This window comes from Lagopus muta, chromosome 13, assembly GCF_023343835.1.
Source record: "Lagopus muta isolate bLagMut1 chromosome 13, bLagMut1 primary, whole genome shotgun sequence".
In the NCBI taxonomy this organism is placed as follows: Eukaryota; Metazoa; Chordata; class Aves; order Galliformes; family Phasianidae; genus Lagopus; species Lagopus muta.
Window position 1 is genome coordinate 3,906,865 of NC_064445.1, and position 19,257 is coordinate 3,926,121.

Below are 19,257 nucleotides of genomic sequence, written 5' to 3' on the forward strand. Positions count from 1 at the left end.
TCTCCTTATCACTGAACCAAAGCTCCTTGATGAGCTCTTCCTCTGAGAGGGCAGAAAGAAAACCACCGTTTACAAGGTCAGAAAGAGCTCTGTGGTATTTTACCTCCCCTTCTCCTTTTTGCTAAATGAGAGCTCCAAAAGCTTTCAAGAAATGCACAAAGCCCATCCACTTTCCTTCTCCTTGTAACTCCTGCGTGCGCCGCTGTACTGGGTTCATCTGAGCATTAAGAAGAGGAGAATGCTACTGAAGAGGATAGCAAGTCATAGTCCGTTAGCTGTAATTACAGGAAAAACTAATTTATGAAGCAGATAAACCCAGGTATATAAATTGGCTCTATAGAGTAAGTGCACAGAAGGTAATGCTTTCTGAAGAATTTACATTGCTCCCTGATAATCAACGCTTAATTAGCTCTTTTTATCTTAATGCAGATTTTCTCTCTTTAATGTTCCTGTTGTCCTTTTACTATCTCATCTGTTCCCCCATCATTAGTGCCTTTGTCCTCTGACAAAAGCCCACTGCTAAGGGGGAAAGTGCCAAGGTAATTAATTTTTCAGCAAAAGCCAAGTTGTTTTCTCCAGAACGTTTCACACTTCACAAAACGTCAGAGATGTCAGAGTACATAAGCAGGAACAAAATCAGAGATCTGCTTCCCTATTAATGCTGCATGACCTCTTCAGCCATCTCACCCTGGGAGGGGGAAGCCGGGTGCTGCACAGAGAGCAGGAGGCAGCCGTGGGGCTGGCACCAGTGGGTCATAAAGGGAATATTTAAGAACACAGAGAGCAGGGAACCCAGTCCTCCTGCCTTGGGAGTTGGCTGAACAGCTCTACGGGGAAAAAGGGGCATGCAGCCTGGAGGTCAGCAAGGAAGCAAGATTAGACCCTCAGTCCCCAGTCTCAAATCCATTCTTTACATACTGATGCATGCAGTGGGGCAGCCCAAAGTTTTAGTCCGGTGCTGTCCTTCACTACTACCTGTCCAACTGAGGGACCCTTTGGGACCTTTCTTTCTGCACATTGCCCATAACAAGGCACAAGGCACCTTCAGGGATAACACATAGGGTCCTGCTGCTGTCCCTTTATGCTTCACTTTAGCTGCTGCTGCTTTAGTGCAGCCTCAGCTCCAGCACAGGCACAAACCCCGCACTTGGAGCCTTCCAATACATCACAGTGAGTTATGTGCACTTTCAGACCTCTACAAAAACACTTATGTGCAGGGAAAAGGAGATATATCTCTGCCTTGCCAGGACAGCCCTTGGAGAAAGGCTCAGGAACAACAGCCATTGGCCTCAGGAAGCATTGCTGCCACTTCCAATGGAGTTCTACAGCACTTCAGATCAAGGGGCTCAGGTCACTGCCCGCTTTCATCACTTGGTGTAGTTAACAGCTGGTTGTATGCTGAGACCTGGCACTAATGCAGCAACCTGGTACTCATTCTCCCCATTCCAACCATAGGTATCTCAAAAGCACAGTTTGGTACAACTTCTATGAAGCTTTGATCCATCCCTCCAGCAGATCTTCCACTATCACCCACTGAACCACGAGCAGCTGTGTTACTGCAGATTTGAGCAACACTTCATTGACAAGACGGTGATGCTGGGCTTGACCTGGGCTACTGCAGCATCCTCTGCAGCCCCTGAGACCTGACATGGGCTCAGCTCTTGACAAATAAATAAATAAAAAGAAAGCATCCATTTTCCTTCTTTTCTTATTCCATTTCTCTCGAGCACACTAAGTAACATGGAATATTTTTGGTACACTCATAGAGCTTAGATTCAAGTCCTTGCATGAATGACATCTCTCAACTAAGTTAGCTTGCTGGATTAGTCTCCGTAGACTTCAAACACCGGTATTGAAATGCCTTCCATGCAAGAAAATCTGCACATTTTAATATGCTCACTCCCACTGGCGCTGTTGCTAACATAAACAAAAAGGCACAGCAAGTTACAGGACCAGAACAGAAATTGGCATTGTGGATGCAGCAACAAATAGTTCTAAATTAAGACTTATTAAAGATTTGTTGATTAGCAAGATTTGTTATGGTCATCTATTATTCATCCTATAATCTGTTTGTGTCTTACAGCTACACAGGCACCTGGAAAGGTCTGAATGGACAGAGCAGTTCTGCTCCCACAGATCGAGCTGTCAGGAAGCAACGTTCCTAAGGCTATACGTGCAGAGGATAAAAAGCCACCCAACATTCTGCAAAGTCACTTGGAGATGCAGCTTTTGAGTCTCCACCAAACCTCTGAATGCAATATCACACTACTGAGCAGTACAACAGCTTCATCTACATGGCTCTTGCAGAAAGCATTAGCACTGACTGCAGGCAGAGCTGGTAGCCCTGCATATTACAGTTGCCTAAAGCTTCTGATCTTTAAATCCTATTCCTGCTTACCTATTTCTTTTTTCCAAGCTCCGACCATCTGGATTGCAACTTTGCATGCTTCTGGTCTGCCTTAGGGCAAATTTTCATTTCAGCCTAAATGGTTCAGCTGCTTCTGAGAACAAGGCAGTACAAAATCCTGCTGACCTTTTCTTTAATTAGCTGAAGTATTTCCCAAGCTTAGAAACGGAACTTGAGTTCTGACAGCATTATGTGAGAGCCCACAAACATGAACTCTTCTGTCACAGTTTTGGGGATGCGACTGGGTTGGGTTTTTGCTGTATCTGTGGAGATGAACCCAGACCCAACTCACTTGTGTTTGGAGGGGAGTGGGGAGTAGTCAGAGTTGAAATATGTTGTTGTTGTTGCTTCCAGCCTTGAAATCTGCATTTTAAAAGAGTGCCTGGATTTTGGTGCATTGCTGCTCCTTTTTGCTAACTTACAAAGAAGCATAGCTCAAGTGCTTGGAAGTTGGACAAATCTTCTCCAGAGCCTTGACAGCTCCGGGAGCTGTAAGGTGTGAACTGCACAGAGCCAGCAGTAGAGAAGGAAGCTGCACCCCAAGTCATGACTACATCTTGAATACGTAATGCTACACTGTGGTGAGTGCAGTCAAAAAAGGTCAAAAATGTGCTTTTTTTTTTTTTTTTCTTCTCTTGAGAATGTCAAGTTTTCCATCTGTGGAACAACATACACTTAGTGCTGTACATCATGAAACACCACAAAATCAAAGGGAAAAACTCAAAATATTTTAAGAAAAAGACCTGAAGCAATGAGGAGAAAGGAAGTGGCTCATTAAGGGGCAGCGTTTGTTCCATGCCCTTACACAAGGAAGAAAGCTTGTGAGAAAACACATACAGCCTTATAATTAAAGGCTGTATTCTAATGCTCAGGACAGAAGAAATCAAATGGATGTGCCACAAATTGCCTGGGTTGCTCACAGCCTTCATAGGCTTTTCAACCTCAATAACATTTAGAAATGTCTCCTTGAGAGCAGTTCTGTGATCTCGCTGTTGACTGAGCCAAAGCCAAGAGGATCAATGGGATCTGAAGAGGTGACCTTCCATTGGCTCTGTAACAAGATGTGGTTCATTTTTGAATATTTACTTACCAGTGAGTCTAATTATTTTTCATGCTTATGTCACAGCTAAACATCACAAGGCAGACAAATAGGTGGTTTTCAACCTCTCGCCAGTTCAAAGACTGCCTTCTCATTTGATGTGAAGTGTTTGCTTGCATTTAATACTAGTAATTCAACATGCTTTACACCTTCGAGGTGAAAGCCTATGCAACCTAGTCAAAATAATCTTATACTGTCTATTAGTTCAAGAAGTAGATTCTGAACCACATCCCATAGAAAATGAATCTTTGTGAAACGTCAAATGCACCGCCTGCTCCTTGCTGGCAGCAGAACACAACATACAGGGCTATTGATATCATTTCCAGGCCATTATCTAAACTAACAGCCTAATGACAAGGCAAGCTGTATATCCCAGCCCTCTTCCACAAAGCAGAGGGATGCAATGCTTCACACCATGAGCAGAAGATCTCAGCCCATCTCAAAGACCTCCATCTAGTTCTTGCTAAGTACCCAGCAACTCCCAAAGGTTCCACAAGGAGGTCAAGCCCAGCTGTGCAGTCTGACATCAGGGACCAAGCACTCCCCTGACAAGCGGGGGCATAAATAACACTCCTAAAACTCTCATCCAGACAGAAGCTGAGCATCAAAATTAGCTAGTAAAGATTTTAATGGCACAAGTGGTAATTATTACCCTGCCGTGGGATGCTATTTTCTTCCATTTAAAGAAGTATTTGGAATTTATGAGCCAATATTTAAGAACAGTTGCTAGACTGTCTCCACTTGCATGGGAGGCTGAAGCAGACTGAAATAATTTCATAATTAAAAAGCAGTAAAATACGCGTGTCATTTTGATATAATTCCTTGGAAATTCAGTAGCAATTTGATTTCATTTTTTTATGAGGTAGATTCAAGAGAACGTGTCGATCTGATAGGCTTACACTAAAGGAAGAGGAAAGAATGTGAAAGCTCATCTCCTCACATGGATTACTAGGCCTATTTAATTTCCTTTCCCTAAGAAATGAACATCGTTTTTCACTGCAATCATAACAGGAATTCGACCAATACAAATATGCTGCACCACTACAATCTGTTACTCATCAATTTTCTTCAAAAAGTGAATTCCAAAGCCATGAACTGTAATCCTAGATGCAGCCTTACTGATCTCTCCAGCTTTTAAAATTGCTTCTTTATGACACTCTGTCACAGATTTTCTGATGTGAAGATGACAAATTTGGGAAGAACTGATCAGCAACAGAATTCTTTTACCATTGATCTGCACTGCTGTTTGCTTTGCCTTGTCTCAGAGGCTGGGTTTCTTAAAGCTCACTTTCTAACCAGCAGACTTACGTGACTTGTTTTTCCAAGTGCAAATTCAGATCATTTGTTGCCCAATTCAGATTGTTTTTCTAAGTATTAAATTAAATATGCAGCACTCCCGACATTTCATCCAGCAGAGAAGACGCACTGCTATTTATATGCATCACTTTGTGGGGATGCACTTACTTCCATGTGCCAGTTGTCAACTGTCCCCATGTGCAGCACCAACACAACTTGCAGGTGCTACATCGAGAGAAGAGTAAAGACAAGAAAGGGAAAGGAGGAAAAACTCATTTCTCCATGCTGGCCATCCATCTGGTCTACAGCATGAAATAGAGCTAAAAACATTCCGAGCATGTGGCGATTCTGTGAAAATGGGGCTGGAGATTTCTTCCATCAGCATCAAAACTCAGCACAGAGGGAAACAGGACACAGCCTCTGCCCTGCTGCACACGGAGATGACCCCACACAACTCAGCATACATCTTCCAGTACCCGCAGAGCTGCAGCTGAGATTTAATTCTAAGAGGAAGAGATGTTTTGAACACAGCTTGGTTGGCCACACATCAGGCAATCACAATGCTCAGGCTTGTCTCTCAAGCTCTACATAAACACTTACCCATGCTGTATGAGCCTTTAAGTTCCCAAGACCCTTCAGACCAGCATCAGCTACAGCTGATAACCCAGGGTTACGGGTTCTCCAGCTAGCATCAGATACAGACATACTGGTCTGAACTCGGTGCAAGCCCTCAGGTGTCTCCCTGCTCCTCGAATGAGAGGTATCTGCTTTGTTTGTAAGGAGCAAAACATCCTTAGAGTGACATACACATCCCTTTGCTGCCCTTTGATACTGGGAAGAGTACAGAGACGTGTGCCTCTTCTGTACCAAAGGAATAAAGTCAATGCTAAGCTACTGAGCAGTGAAAGACCTGACTAACACATTCCTGTCATTTAAGACCTTCTGAAGGATAAAGCCCAAACCTTCAAAACTGGATTCTCAGCGCCTCAAGCAAGTTCAGAACTTACAGACTTCTATGGGCCACTCACATAGAAAGCTCTCATCTGCCCTCACTATCTGAGCAATGTGTTGTCTTTAAAAAAAAAACAACCCAAAACACAGATTAACAAACTTCTGTTGTGAAATGAAAGATTATAAATCACTAACATTGATTTCACATCAGTGGTGAAGTCAACGTGAGTAACACACCTGAGGTGGCCAACGTCACTGGAGGGAATGTGAAGCCACGGCATATTGATGGTTTAATTGGCTCAGCATGAGCTCATTGCCACCAGATGAAATGCACCATTGGCTGCCTTACCGTTGTGTCTTACTGCTCCTTTGGAAGTAAAGCAGATGACAATCTAGCAAAAGGCTTTCTTTACAGACAGGTCCCTGTCTTCACTATGGGGTGCAGGCTTCTTCCTCCCTTCCCTCCCCAGAGCTTGCAAACCGGTTCGTTTGCATTCTGAGTACTTAGTGCAATGAGAATGCCTCTATTTATCCTTACAAGGCAAGAGATGGAAGATACTGGTGTGCCCATTTCTGTGTGGAGTGACAAAGGGAAGTTGTAATTTGACTACTTCGTATCATTAGGAGGCTCTCAGAGAATGCTAACACTTGAACTATCTGGAGATGGAGACTCCCAGCTCTGAGTGTAATTAACAGACCTGCAGAAGCAGACACCCCAAACTCTGTGAGTTTCATGCTTTGCAAGAGGGCCACATCTCTTCTGCAGGCAGGGCACCACAGGAAAGCAGGCATAGAGCTAGCAGGGGACGGTGTCCAATAGCAGAAGAAAGGCTCATATATAGCAGGAATGCCCCCACATCCCCCAGATTGGTGACACCCCCCCCCCCCCCCAGCCCATACACCCAATAGCGTGTTTAAAATCTGCTAAAGCAGCATTTAGGCACCTGTGAAAAACCCCCCGTTAAGCTCCAGGCCTCATTTCACCAGCAAGGGTGAGGGCATCAGCAGTATTTAATTGCAGGGGAACTAAAGAGAGACAGGACACGGGAAGTGCCACACCACACATCACCACCCAGGTCCCCCCTGGGCTGCTCCCTCTCAGCACCATCGGCTGCCTGTGGGAGCAACCCTCACCCATCACACCCAGACCTTTGCAAGCCATGCACTGGTGCCATGCTGGCATCTGAAATCCAGGCAGCTGGAGGGAGAAACAAAAGCAACACCAAGCAGCTTTTCAAACCTCCCTTCCCAGCAGCGTGCACTGTCACACAGTACTTCCAAATCCATGGTTTATGTGGCTCAGGAGGGCAGTTTCATGCCCTAACTCCTGCATGATGGATTTTACAATTTGTTAAAGAAACTCATCAATCCTCAGCAGTCATTTCTAATGCCCAGAGCCTCCACAACTTCTGCATTTTGCTGATCCCCCAATTTCAAATCGTTTGAAATGGCTGTTCCTATTACCACTGTGCTCCTAAAGCTAAGCATTATGGCACACTTCAGACTCCCAGCCTCATGCACTACCATAGTAAACAGATTAACTGTGATTTATGAACAGTAAGTTCTGGTTATCTGAAAGGAAACATTACCTCCATAGACCAATACTGACAACTGGAGATTTCCCATTATGCAGCTCTTCCTACCTACCTGTAATCATTAGTTTATAACTCTGGTATCAGCCTGGGAAACATATCATCATCATTTGCCACTACAAACTTTGGGCTTCCAAAGCATCTGGCAGGAATCATAGGAACTATTGCCAACAGCAGAAAACTGGCCTGAGACGACCCAGCCAGACAATTGCTATTTTAAATAAACAGTAATGAACATAATTATCTTTTTTTTTTATAAAAAAATAAAAGCACAATAAAGCAAGAAGTTTCCAAAGAGAAGAAATGTTACTGCAGAGATGCAAAGAGGGATGCATTGGGGTCTCAGTGAGCAAAGAACTAAATAGGAATTATCAGATGGTACAGAGATCTGTTTGTGATGCTTATTCACTTGTAAAGTCCAATTATAATTTTAATATTCTTTCCCAAAAATGAATCCATTCCCCTCTGGAACATCAGAGGAACATTTTACAGGCCCACAAGCAAGAGTCAGCATTATACAGCACACCTCAAGCCACCGAGCTGACCCACCACACATGTCACATGGGGCTACTACTGACAATCTTTTTACATTGATTCCATTTATCATAATCTCTTTTCTCCTGCACTAGAGAAGCAGCACACAAGGCCCGGCCAATGGCACAAACCTACTTCACAAAATCACAGAATCAACCATTCACCTACCACCAATGTTGCCCACTAATCCATGTCCCCAAGTATCACATCTACATGCTTCTTTCTCAGTAGGACGTCAGATCCCATGCACACACCATGACTGCAGCATGCCTGCACCATTCTGTCCCCATTGCAGACCCTCCCTGTGCATGGCTGGTTCAGCTCCAGGACTTCCCAGCTCCCAGCACCCCCCTGCTGCTTATACATCAGAAGTTGATAATGTTTCAGGATAGAGGCTTGTTTCCCTAGCTGTCCCTCCCTATTTAGCATGATGCTAAAAGCCCATTCAATGCTCCTCCTACAGCCAACACCTCAAAGACTGTTAGATTTAACAGGTTTAAAACACACATTAAACTATTCAGGGTAGGTTCAGGTTGGATATTAGGAAAAAATTCTTCTCAGAAAGAGTGGTGCTGCACTGGCACAGCTGCCCAGGAGTCACCATCCATAGAGGTGCTCCAGAGCTGTGGGGACGTGGCACTGAGGGACGTGGGGATGGGTTGGGGCTGGTGATCTTAGCAGTCTTCTCCAATCTTAACAATTCTATTGTTCTATTCTATGTGATACAAGAGCCCTGCTCAGCAGCACTGCTAGCACAGGCCCCTTCTTCACAATCACCATGCAATACCTTCCACCACACAGCCAGTCTCTTCTCGCCTAATCGATGCTGCACGCATTCTGGATTTACACACACAAGGCATAATTAGTAAAGATAAAGAGGTTTTCTTATATACTTATACCTCTTTAAGAGAAGAAAAGAAACCTCAGTTCCCTCACCTTGACTCTAAAGTAGTAACAGCAGCTCGTGAAAAATGAAAAGCCTTGAAGGATTCAGAATAAGAAACTTGGAGAGACAATCGCTGATCTTTTATCTTCCAGACTTCAAGCAGAATCAAGTTCTTCAAAGAAAACTCAATAAAGCCCAGACATTTTCATCATAACAAAATAAATAATTCAGTCATGCGTTCGAGGACTCCGACATTAGGATTGGCTATTTGATATATTTGTGGCTTAGGTGCCTCTAAACTGATTAAAGATAACCTGATAGAAGCTTGCAACGTCAAAACCGCCTTCGTTCCTGACAGATATGAATGGATAGCGTAAATAACTATAAATAACCAGAATGGCTGCATTTATGCCTAACGGAGGATTTACAGCCTGCAGAGCTGTCTGGTAGGACCAAGAATTACAGCTCTGCCTTTCTCCTCCTGCAGAATGAGAAGGGAGAGGAGCTGAAGTCCTCCTCGCACCACTGCTCTGTCAGGACAACTGAGAATCCATGAATAAGAGACAACCATAGAGATGCCAGCAGGTTTGGCCACATTGACTTGTGCAGCCTTCCTAGGAACTGCTCAAAGACAAGCATCCCAAAAGCCCCTGCAATATCTGTATCTCCTGCAAGTTCCCACTGGGTTCCCAAGGGAGCTGTCACACTTGCTGGATGGGGACATCACCATCAGTCCTACACACTGCTGTAGGTGCAGATGTCCTTTTCCCTGGGAGGTCCTTCTGTGCTCAACAGTGCCACACTCTTTACCTTCTTTAAAGGAATACTTTTCTCCATGGAGGAAGAACCAGAAGGAACGCATCATGAAAGTTACACTGAACAGCTGCTATAGCTTTCACTTTGCTACCCACAGCATAACAAATTCTCATCCTGCATACTGACAACAAGTGAACCTTCCCCGGTTCTTACTCCTGAACCTGACAACAGATGCACACAGCCCACTGCCCCCCATTTGTGGGCAGAGCTGCTGAGTGTGTGTGGGGAGGAAGAGAGCAAGAACAAAGCTCATGGTGTATTCCTTACTCAAAGCCATAATAGTCACAGATACAGATTGAATAGTTAGAAAATTAGTGGCGCTTGTTGAAGGCTTTTTTGTCATTTTAATTGAAAAAAAAAAAGCAGAGGTGGAAGTGGGCCCAAGTAAAAAGCCAGGATCTAAAGTCAAGAAAATGAACTGGGAGTAATGACAGAATGGGAATGGCTCTTGCTACTTGCAAGTGAGTTGCCCTGATTCTCTACTTAGTTGGGATGAGAAGCCCGGAGCAACATTAAATGTCGCTGTCAGGAAGACACGAGAGCAAGTTTGGGACTGGAGGAGCTCAGCTGGAGCTGCCACAGGCTGAGAACCTGAGCCATGGGCAGCTAACAGCATGGCTACACTGCACAGTAGCGAAGAGAAACTGCCTGCAGAGACATCTGGAGTGAGATTTAACTGCAGTGGAGGCAGCTACAATCAATTGTAACACCGTCAAACTCAGCAAGTTTCCGAAGGATTAAATCATTACTTAAATCATCTTCATAACTCAAAGAAGTGCCTCTAAGATGAAGCCAGGCACTAATCGTACCATTTACATTTTGTGAAGGAAAGGGTTCTTTGTTGGGATCTTTCCTTCTAACTGCAATAACGAGAAAGCCCAAGGGTCTAAAACTAATAATCTAATAATCTTTGCTAAGTGAACACTGTAACAGATAGGCCTGGATGAGGTCTTCAGTAAATGCCAGGCAATTTCCCTTGATCTTTATCAGCGGAGATGTAGCTCTGGCTTCAGCAAGAAGAAATTAAATTTAGTGCAAAATAATAACATCTGGGTGAGATTTTGCTTGTCAGACCAGCGGTCCCCTTGGATGCCGGGCTAAAAACATTTAAATGAACTCTGACAGGTTTTATGTTTGTGTTTAATAGGAGCGGTTGGGATACGTTTCCATACCAACACATCACCCCGCTCCAGACAGCGGTGCAATTACTCATCCCCAGAGAAGGAGGATCCCCGCAGGGAAGCTGAGAGAACTCTCCCTGCTGAGGGCTGGTGCTGCTCTCAGCCCCACTGCTCTCACAGCTTCAGACCCTGCAGCCCACAGCAGAGACCTGCCCCATACCATGAGCAACACCAAGAAGCTCAGCATCCAACTGCCACCTCTTGAGGTCACACCATTCCTGAAGCTCTGGCACAGCTGTCAGAACACAAACAAGCAGCAAAACACCCACTTTTATTTAAAAAAGCATTCAGGAAACTTCAAGCCTTTAAATTTGAAGCTAAGAGAAGTGCACAATTTTAAGTCCAATGAATTGCTCCTTCCAAGTACAACACACTTGATATGATGTAATTGAAGCAAGTACACGGGTTCCACTTAGAAATTCTTCCACTTAGAAATTCCTCTTCTACAATGGGATTGTAAAATATACCATCATTAATCTCAACCCTTCTTTTAGCAGGAATTCTGCTCTTTCCCACCTCCACCAAGAAGAATAGCAATGCAGCCAACCAAGGGTTTTCAGAACAGTCCCTGCACAGGGAAGGGGCTACCATGGCCAGGATGGAAATCACTGCAAAAATAATAACAAAACTCAGCAAAAGAGTCAGCCCTCTCAAGAAGCAGCACTGTAACCTGTATAACAGAGAGTGGCACTCCTCCTTGCTTTGCCATGATCCCACAGACTTCAGAAGGCATTGGATCTTGCTGTTTGTGATACATGAACAAAAAAGTCTGATTACTATACAAAAGTATTGTGAAGAAGGAAATGCTTCGTTGCTCATTACGTTTTTTTTTTGTTTAAACACAAGCAAAAATGCTGTTAATGTAGAAGGATGGAACCCACATAGGAGAGCACTCAACAAGCAAGCAAACATTTCACTGCACATTAATCACAAATAGAATAAGTTCTGCTTGCATAAAGGCCCTTAAATAATTACTGCAGATCTCAGTATTGCAAACTAGAAAGTACCTAGAATAGAACATATCTGTCAGAGGTCAGTTCTGCTTCAAAGACAATACAATACATCACCCAGACCACCCCAGTGCTCACCTTGGAAGACAGCAGCGTTCTGGATGATGAGGAACTTCAGCTCCATGCTGGCAGACTGCAGGAGCTGCTCCATGTTCTGCCGGGCCGCCACCTGATACTTCTCTTCCATCCTCCTCGAGCAGCACGTGGAGCCCTTGGGGATGCATACCTGCAAGTCCAACCCTGCAGACAGACAAGGGCAGGGAACTCCTGTTAGGAGGTGGGATTGCTGCAAGCAGAGAGGAAACCAACTGCATGCATTTTAATTGCTGCAGTTATTGTTTGACGGTGTTTCTGGAATTTGTCCTGAGCAAGCAGCTTAGTCAAAGGAGAAGAGTGATAAGGACTGCTGAGCAATAGCCCTGAGAGCTTGCTGTCCTCACATGCCGACACAGTGATTGCTGCAGCTCCGTGCACTGCATCCCTAGGAGCATGGGGCTGAGTGACACAGAGCAGTGCCCTGCTGCCTCCTGAGTGCTGAGAGAGCGTCAGGGAGGGGCAGAAATGGAAGGGTATGTGGATGAAGGAGCCAGGGCTTGAAGCTGTGGGTTTACGATGAACAGAGCAACACATGGGCTGCGCTCATCATTTGCCTAGACTTATACTAATATAATAGCTTAAGACAACTGTTACTTGTCTGTAACCTCCATCCTTTTGCATTCACAGCAACAGCAGTAACAATAGGAAACCAAAAGAATCACTCGTTTGGTTGGGTTTTTTAAATGCAAACTTCTAAGCCATACACACCTCCTGAGCCCCCTCAGCCATTTCCCCGTCCAATCCTTTCTCCATACAAAAAGGCAAAGCCATGGCTCACTGCTTCACTCACACCTATCCCACTGCACAGGGACAGCCCCTACAGCACACTGAATGCTGCCAAAGGCCAGTGTGCAATCATGGGAACACCAGCACTGAACAAAACCAGGACACAGCAGCAGAGGGAACATGGCTTGGTCCAGCACTCCGGGCTGCACTCAAAGCACTGGGCAGCGATGCACCTTGCATGGTTTGGCATTCTCAAAAGCCTGGAGGTGGGAGGCAATGTCTGTTTATATTTTAGAAAACATCATCAATACAATCCAGAGGAAAGAGAATCACTTGTTGTTCAGACAACAGAAGGAGCCAAGCCAATGAGCTGGAAGCAGCAGTAATAAGAAGCTCCATTCTCAATCAATTTTCAGTAGCAGACACAAATAGGATAACAAGCTCATATCAGAGAGAAATAAAAGCCCTCAGCATGCAAAACCAATTCAATGCAACTATTAGAATCTCCAATAGTAAGCAACATCTCCATGCAAACACCACCATGTCACAGCTACCTGGGGCCAGAAGGCAGCAGGATGCTTTCACATCTCAGCCACTGCCATCCCAATCGCAGCACTCCAGGCATGACAGAGCTCCCCAGAAACAGCATTAGGCGTCTGTCCTATGTGACAGACAGCCCAGGTAGGGCTGAGTGCCCCCAGAGCCCCTCAGCTCTCACTGTCCTCCCCTTCCTGGAGATTGTTTTGCTTTAATAAAAGGAGCTGAGCAAGTTGGGTAATTTTCATCTTTGCTCCAGGAGGATTATGCATCCTTCCAGGCGTCTTCCTCCTTCCTTAAGTCTTTTACCACATTCTCTGACTAATTAGTAGAAAGTGTCAAAAGTCACTTTTCCGGTGTACTTCAGAAGAAGAGGATTAATATTAATGTCAGTTCAATCGTGTACCTGCTGAAGAAGAGTCATGCACGGTGTCAAGAGAAGCAGCAGCTGTCAGGGCTGGCAGCAGAACCCCATCCTTCCCCATAGGACAGCCTTTTGGGGAGGAGGAGAAAAAGCTGCAAATCCTTTTGTCTGCAACACGGAGAGGAGCTTACACCAATACTGCAGCAAAGCAATGTGTGGTAAAGGGACAGAGAGGCTCTGGACCCACACTGGGAGGCACAACACCATCCTGACCACAGCCTGTTGCCTCTTCTGCAGAACGGGGCACACAGCACAGATTTCATGGTAGAGCTTTAGGAAAGAGCCAGCCCCGCTGGCAGCCAAAGAGTGAAGCTCAGCAGTTGAGGGGTGATAGGCATTTCTCACATTGGACAAATAAGAACCCATCAAATCTCTTTGCAGCAAGGTACTGCCTTAATGAAGAAGTGGCTATAGAACAGTGAGTTAAAGAGGTATTTGAGTCCATTTACACCGCAAAAAGACTTCGCGTGGTCCCTTTAACACTACAATACAGCCATGAATTTCTTGTTAATACAAGGCTTATTTCCTCCTACATTTATTATATTAGGACACGCTTCAAATTAAAAGAAAAAGCTTTCTATGATTAATGGAAATACCAATATAGGAAATCAGAGAGTTGGCAATTAAGAGATCTGTGCAAGCGAGAGCCGGGGATGGGAAGCACCAAGGTCACTGCTCACCTCCCATCCTTCTTGTTAGCAATTAAGCCAATTTCGCCCCTTAAATGGATTTTTATTTTCGTGAAGTAAGTAAAAAGACAGACACGCAGCAGCAGGGCAATCGTGGAGGAGGAGGAGAGAGCCTGGGAATTAACTTTGACAGCTTAAAACGTTTTTTACAGAGACGGGCAACTGACACCAGTGAGCAGAAGCATCGCGGTGAGCACAGCAGGTCAGGGCAGGCAGGACGGGCTCCTATCAGCCATGAGGGACAGCCTGCTGGAATGCAGGCTGCACAAACCCTATGGCACAGTGCTCACGGGCCCCCGAGCCACCAAATCCTGTCCCTGCCTTGCAGCCCACCCCTCCAGTGCTGCATCCAACCCAAACACCTCCATGATGGCTGTGCCGCACGACAGCGGAGCCCATTCCTCTGCCTAATGGCCCTTGCCGATAAGATTGCTTTTATCTCCCAACCTACACACACCCCTTTTTCTTAAAGTTTCAAGCCATTACACCTCCTAATACCGCTGTCAGCCCTTGCAAATGACCTCTTCCATTTGCTATAGATCATTACAGTTTCATTTTTGGAAAGAAAAGACCCCACACGTTACTCCAACAGGTTTTATCCCGTGCCCCATGCCAGACCTGGGCCATTTATGCCATCTTGGGGAGCAGCAGTGTAAATGCTCTGCTGATTCCGGAAGCACTCTTGGCTGACAGAATCAATTTCAGGAGTACCCTGACTCTTCCTCCTCCTTCCAACACAGGAGATTTGTACCGGGGTGAATTTAAAGCATTACATTTGACTTTGATGTACAATTATTCCCGCAGATAGGTGGTTAGCACAGCAGCAGTGGAAATCATTTCAGCAGATTAAATGTCAAAAAAAAAAAAAAAAAAAAAAAAAAAAAAAAAAAAAGAAGAAGAAGAAGAAGAAGAAGAAAAAAGCCCAGTGATGATCTGCAGGCGGCTGTGTCTTAGGGATGCTGAAGGAGTCCAAGTGGATTTTCAGTGCCCTCAGTCAGCTCCAGCCCTGCCACCAGGTAGAGCCAAGCCGTGTGCTTCCCTGCCAGATCCAACAGCTTGCATGAAGTTAACGTTCCTCCCAGTACTGCCAAAATAAGAGCCAGCCCCTGGTGAACGCCACGCTCTGTGCTGGGAGCATCGGGGCTGCCCCATAACACACCCATAGGAACATTGCTGCCTTCTGCTTTTAATTGACATGACCAATCAAGCACCTGTCACCTGTTTTTAATGCCCAGCATTGGGGAGAAAAAGAGATGTGACTGCTCAGAACCCAATTAAAGAGAGACAAATTATAAGCCAACCCCATTCGATAGGTGATCGCAGTTGGAACAGTGTGGGTACAACAGGGAGATATTTATTTCTGCTTAATTGCTCTGCTCCATCTTTCAGAAGCCCTGTGAAATGGGTTCTTCCTGAAGCCTTGTGGACGGCCAGATGAGCTCCACACCAACATAAGCACTCCACAGCATCACTTCTTTTAAAATGAGAGATTGTGGAGAGAATAAAGAGGTGATGCCATGCGAGAGCTTCCTCCCCCTGGAAGGAAAATGCATCAAGCACATCACCATCAGCAATATGGAATTAATTCACGGGTACCATACACATTTGTTACAGTCATATGCACAAGCCCTACAGTCATCCCAAAGACATTCTATTCAGGATGTTGTTAAAATTAACCCTTGGAAAAAAAAAATAATAATGATCTCACTATAAAAGCACTGCCTGAGGAGGTTACTAAATTTTTAGGGTTCTGCCTCTGCTCTTAACTATCAAGAGAGCAACTTGCAGACCTGAAATAATTAAGAACAGAAAACTCAATTATCTGGTAAGCTAAGATGTTAAAGCTGAACGGGAAGGGGACCATTAGCCCAATCAGGAGGAGTGGAATGAAATGGGGGGGCACAACGGGAGCCCTGCATCTAAAGGGAACCATTGGGATCGGTGCTTCTTAAGCTGGGCCCTGGCACACAGCAGCTTCCAGAATTAGTAAGAGGAAAAAGAGAAGAGAGCCCAACTCTTTGGGTCAGCCTGTGGTACAGCATCAAATCCCAGTGCAGAAGCAAAAGGTTTATCACCTCTATTTTCACAGGGGAGATCTATACTTGCTTCCTTCAAAGAAACTGGCCAAAAAGCAGGGAACTGAACTGGGAGGAGGAAACACCCACAGGCATTTCTGCTAAGACATGTTCCTGGTGGCAGCCCCAGTTATCCCACACAAGGCAATCACCAGCCCAGACCCCAAAGCCAGGAGAGTGCAGGGGGGGGCAGACCAAAAAACATCAGCTTTGGAGCAGGGACACACAGCATGCATGGAAAGTTACCCAGCCACGGGCTGAGGGAGCCCACGGGCAACAGCTCCACAGCCAGAGCATCACCCAGAATACAGAGCAATGCAAATGGCCAAGAGGAGAGCACAGCCCTGAGCTGCAGAACACAGGCCAGCGGCTGCAGAGCCAGAGCAGAGCTTGCTGCCTTCAGCTGGAATTATTCCCACTGCACTGGCACCAAACAGCATGACGCTTCCTTTGCATTTATCAGAGGTGCTCAGGTTTTTTTGTTGGTTGTTGTTGTTTAAATTATATTTTATTATTTTAATTAGAAGCAAGACCGGGCTGCCCTATGAGAGTGCTGTGCCAGCGTCCCCCACCCACCCACACACTGATCCTATAACACATCCCAGTGGCATTTCTCCTGCATGCACTGCAACTCTGCAACATTTCCTCTGCTCCCACCTCAGCTGCTCACGATGCAAATCAGGGCTTCTCGAAGTCATGATTTTCCTTCTGTGTCAGAAAACTAAACCAAACCCACATTTTAAATACGCTGCATAAGCCCTCAGTGATCTGCGGGCAAAGGATCTCAGAACTGATTCCATGCTGATTTGTGACTGGCAACTCCAAAACTTCTTTTTTAATTGACAGATGTATGAAAGGAATAAAGCAATAAACAGAAGCCTGGAAATAGTGCTTGAGTGATGTTCCCCCATTACTGAGATTGATGCAGCTGCTTGCAGGAGAAGCGAGTGCTCTGAAGTGTAATTACTGCACAGACTCGTGCAAGATGGGCCAGACCCAAGGTATCAGTGAGCAGTCATTGCTTTAATTATGATCAAGTTTATGTACTTCAGCAAACGTAAAACCTGCTTTCACTTTGATATAGGGAAAGTTTATCACTGCAACAAGCTGGCAGCGCTCTGGAAGCAGGCACAACCCATGGGTTGTGAAGATGGAGAGGAACTCCTTGCTCCCCAAAACCCTGACCGGCAGCGAGGGCTCCCAGAGAGAACCACAGCATTCCAGAAGCCGGACCCCACCCCGCACACTGCCCATAAAAACGAGCTCTGAGATTACCCGGGGATCAAAGCAAACATTCCACAGCAGCAGGGGAAAATATTTGATTACAGACAGCAGAACGCAGCGTTTTAATGGTGATAAGGGCAGCTCCCTCCCCTCCCCGCAGCTCTCCATGCAAACACCTCGCCCCGAGCTGTTCCCAGCGCTCCTCTCTCCCTGCTACCAGGGATCGAGGGATGCCGATTTCGGAGCACCGGGGAAAGAGACCGGAACCGTAAGAAGGGGCTGTAAGGACAGGAATGGGCGAAGGAAAGCTCTCATTTCTCAGCTCTGGTAGCATCTCTACAGCCACAAGCATTGCGGATGGGCGCTCGCAAACACAGCGGGCTCAAATGCCACCCCGTCCCCCCGCTTCTCCCGTCCCCGTGCGCTGCAGCGGAACCTCACCGTGTGCCGGCGGTGCGGCACCGCTCATGGAGCATCTCTCGGGGCTCTGGGAGCAGCTCCTTCCCGCAGCTCCGCGCCCGTCTGTCTGCCTCTGCTCTCCTCTCCCCCCACTTTCGCTTCGCTCCAAGCCGGGCAGGGCAGCACCGCAACACCACGGCACCGGACAGCTGCGCGCGGAGCTCCCCCAGCCCTCCTATCTCCGCACACCTGGGGAAGCGGCACTTCCCAGTCCCCAAAAAGCTGAGAAAAGCCCGTGGAAGGCAGGGAGGTCCGTTCTCGCTCCGATGCCTTTATACAGGAGCAGAGCCGCTCCTTTCGACGGGACCGCAACGCTCCCACGGCCGCCCCCGAACTTCTCGCTGCGGAGCGGCCGAACCACGACTGCGGTGCCACAGCGCACCTCGGGAGCCGAAACCCGACGGCGTTACCCGGTCTCCCACCCGCCCACCGCGCGGCGGTCGCGAAAACACCAGGCGGCCTCACCTGGCACGGGGTTCTCGGGCACCCACTTGGCTCCGGGTTGCAGCACCTGGAAAGCGGTTCTGACCGGGCGGCAGGCGGCCTCCCCCGCCGGTTGGGCGAACCCCGAGGCTGCCAGGAGCAACAGAGACAGCGCCAACAGCGGCGACGCTCCGCCGCTCCCCGACATCCTCCCGGGGCGCCCAGGCGCTGCCCTACGCGCCGCCGCCCGGCAGCGGGGCAGCGCGGACCGGAGCCCGGCCCCGAGTACCGGGAGTGGCCCCGCCGCGCTCCCATTGGTCCCCTCCGAACCGCGCCCCGCGCTGATTGGCTCCCGCCCCGGTACCGGCAAAACTTCCCCCGCGCGCGGCACCGCCCCGGAGCCCATTGGCTCTTCGCACGGAGCTCCCACCTGCGCGGCACGGCCCGGTGTGCAGCCGGTGCTGCTGCGGTGCGGAGCGACCGGGAGGGGACGAAGAAAAAAACGTCTGTACGGTTCCCGGTGTAAAAAACGGCTCAGACGAGCAGCGATAACTCGCTGGCGGCTCTGTTTCGCTCGGAGTTTTTGCAGAGGGATGAAGCACCTCGTTCGAGTGCCGTATGGCGATGGGGCGAAGGAGCTGCGATGTGCATCGGTGCTTAAGGGCTGTCTGACAGCACGCTGTGCTGTTTGGTACGGGTTGGACGTGCCTCAGCAGCACGGCTGGCAGTGTTCCCATCAGCAAAACGTCTCGATCTACAGGAACTTGGAGGAACCCAAAAATGCCGCTGTGCTCCCCGCTGCCTCACCCCAGCAGAGCAGAGCACGCTGTGA

General features: G+C 47.1%; 1 protein-coding gene across 1 annotated transcript in view; it reads right to left on the minus strand.

Annotated features, from left to right (window-relative positions):
* GPC3 (glypican 3) overlaps nucleotides 1-18,698 on the minus strand; it is a 114,105-nt gene extending 95,407 nt beyond the window's left edge. Inside the window, exons 1-2 of the mRNA XM_048959846.1 lie at nucleotides 18,468-18,698; nucleotides 11,851-12,012 (exon numbers count right to left, since the gene is read on the minus strand). Of these exons, the coding sequence (XP_048815803.1) occupies nucleotides 11,851-12,012; nucleotides 18,468-18,633 (328 nt within the window). The 5' untranslated portion in view covers nucleotides 18,634-18,698. The remainder of the gene's footprint in view (nucleotides 1-11,850; nucleotides 12,013-18,467) is intronic.
* Nucleotides 18,699-19,257: the final 559 nt, after the last annotated feature.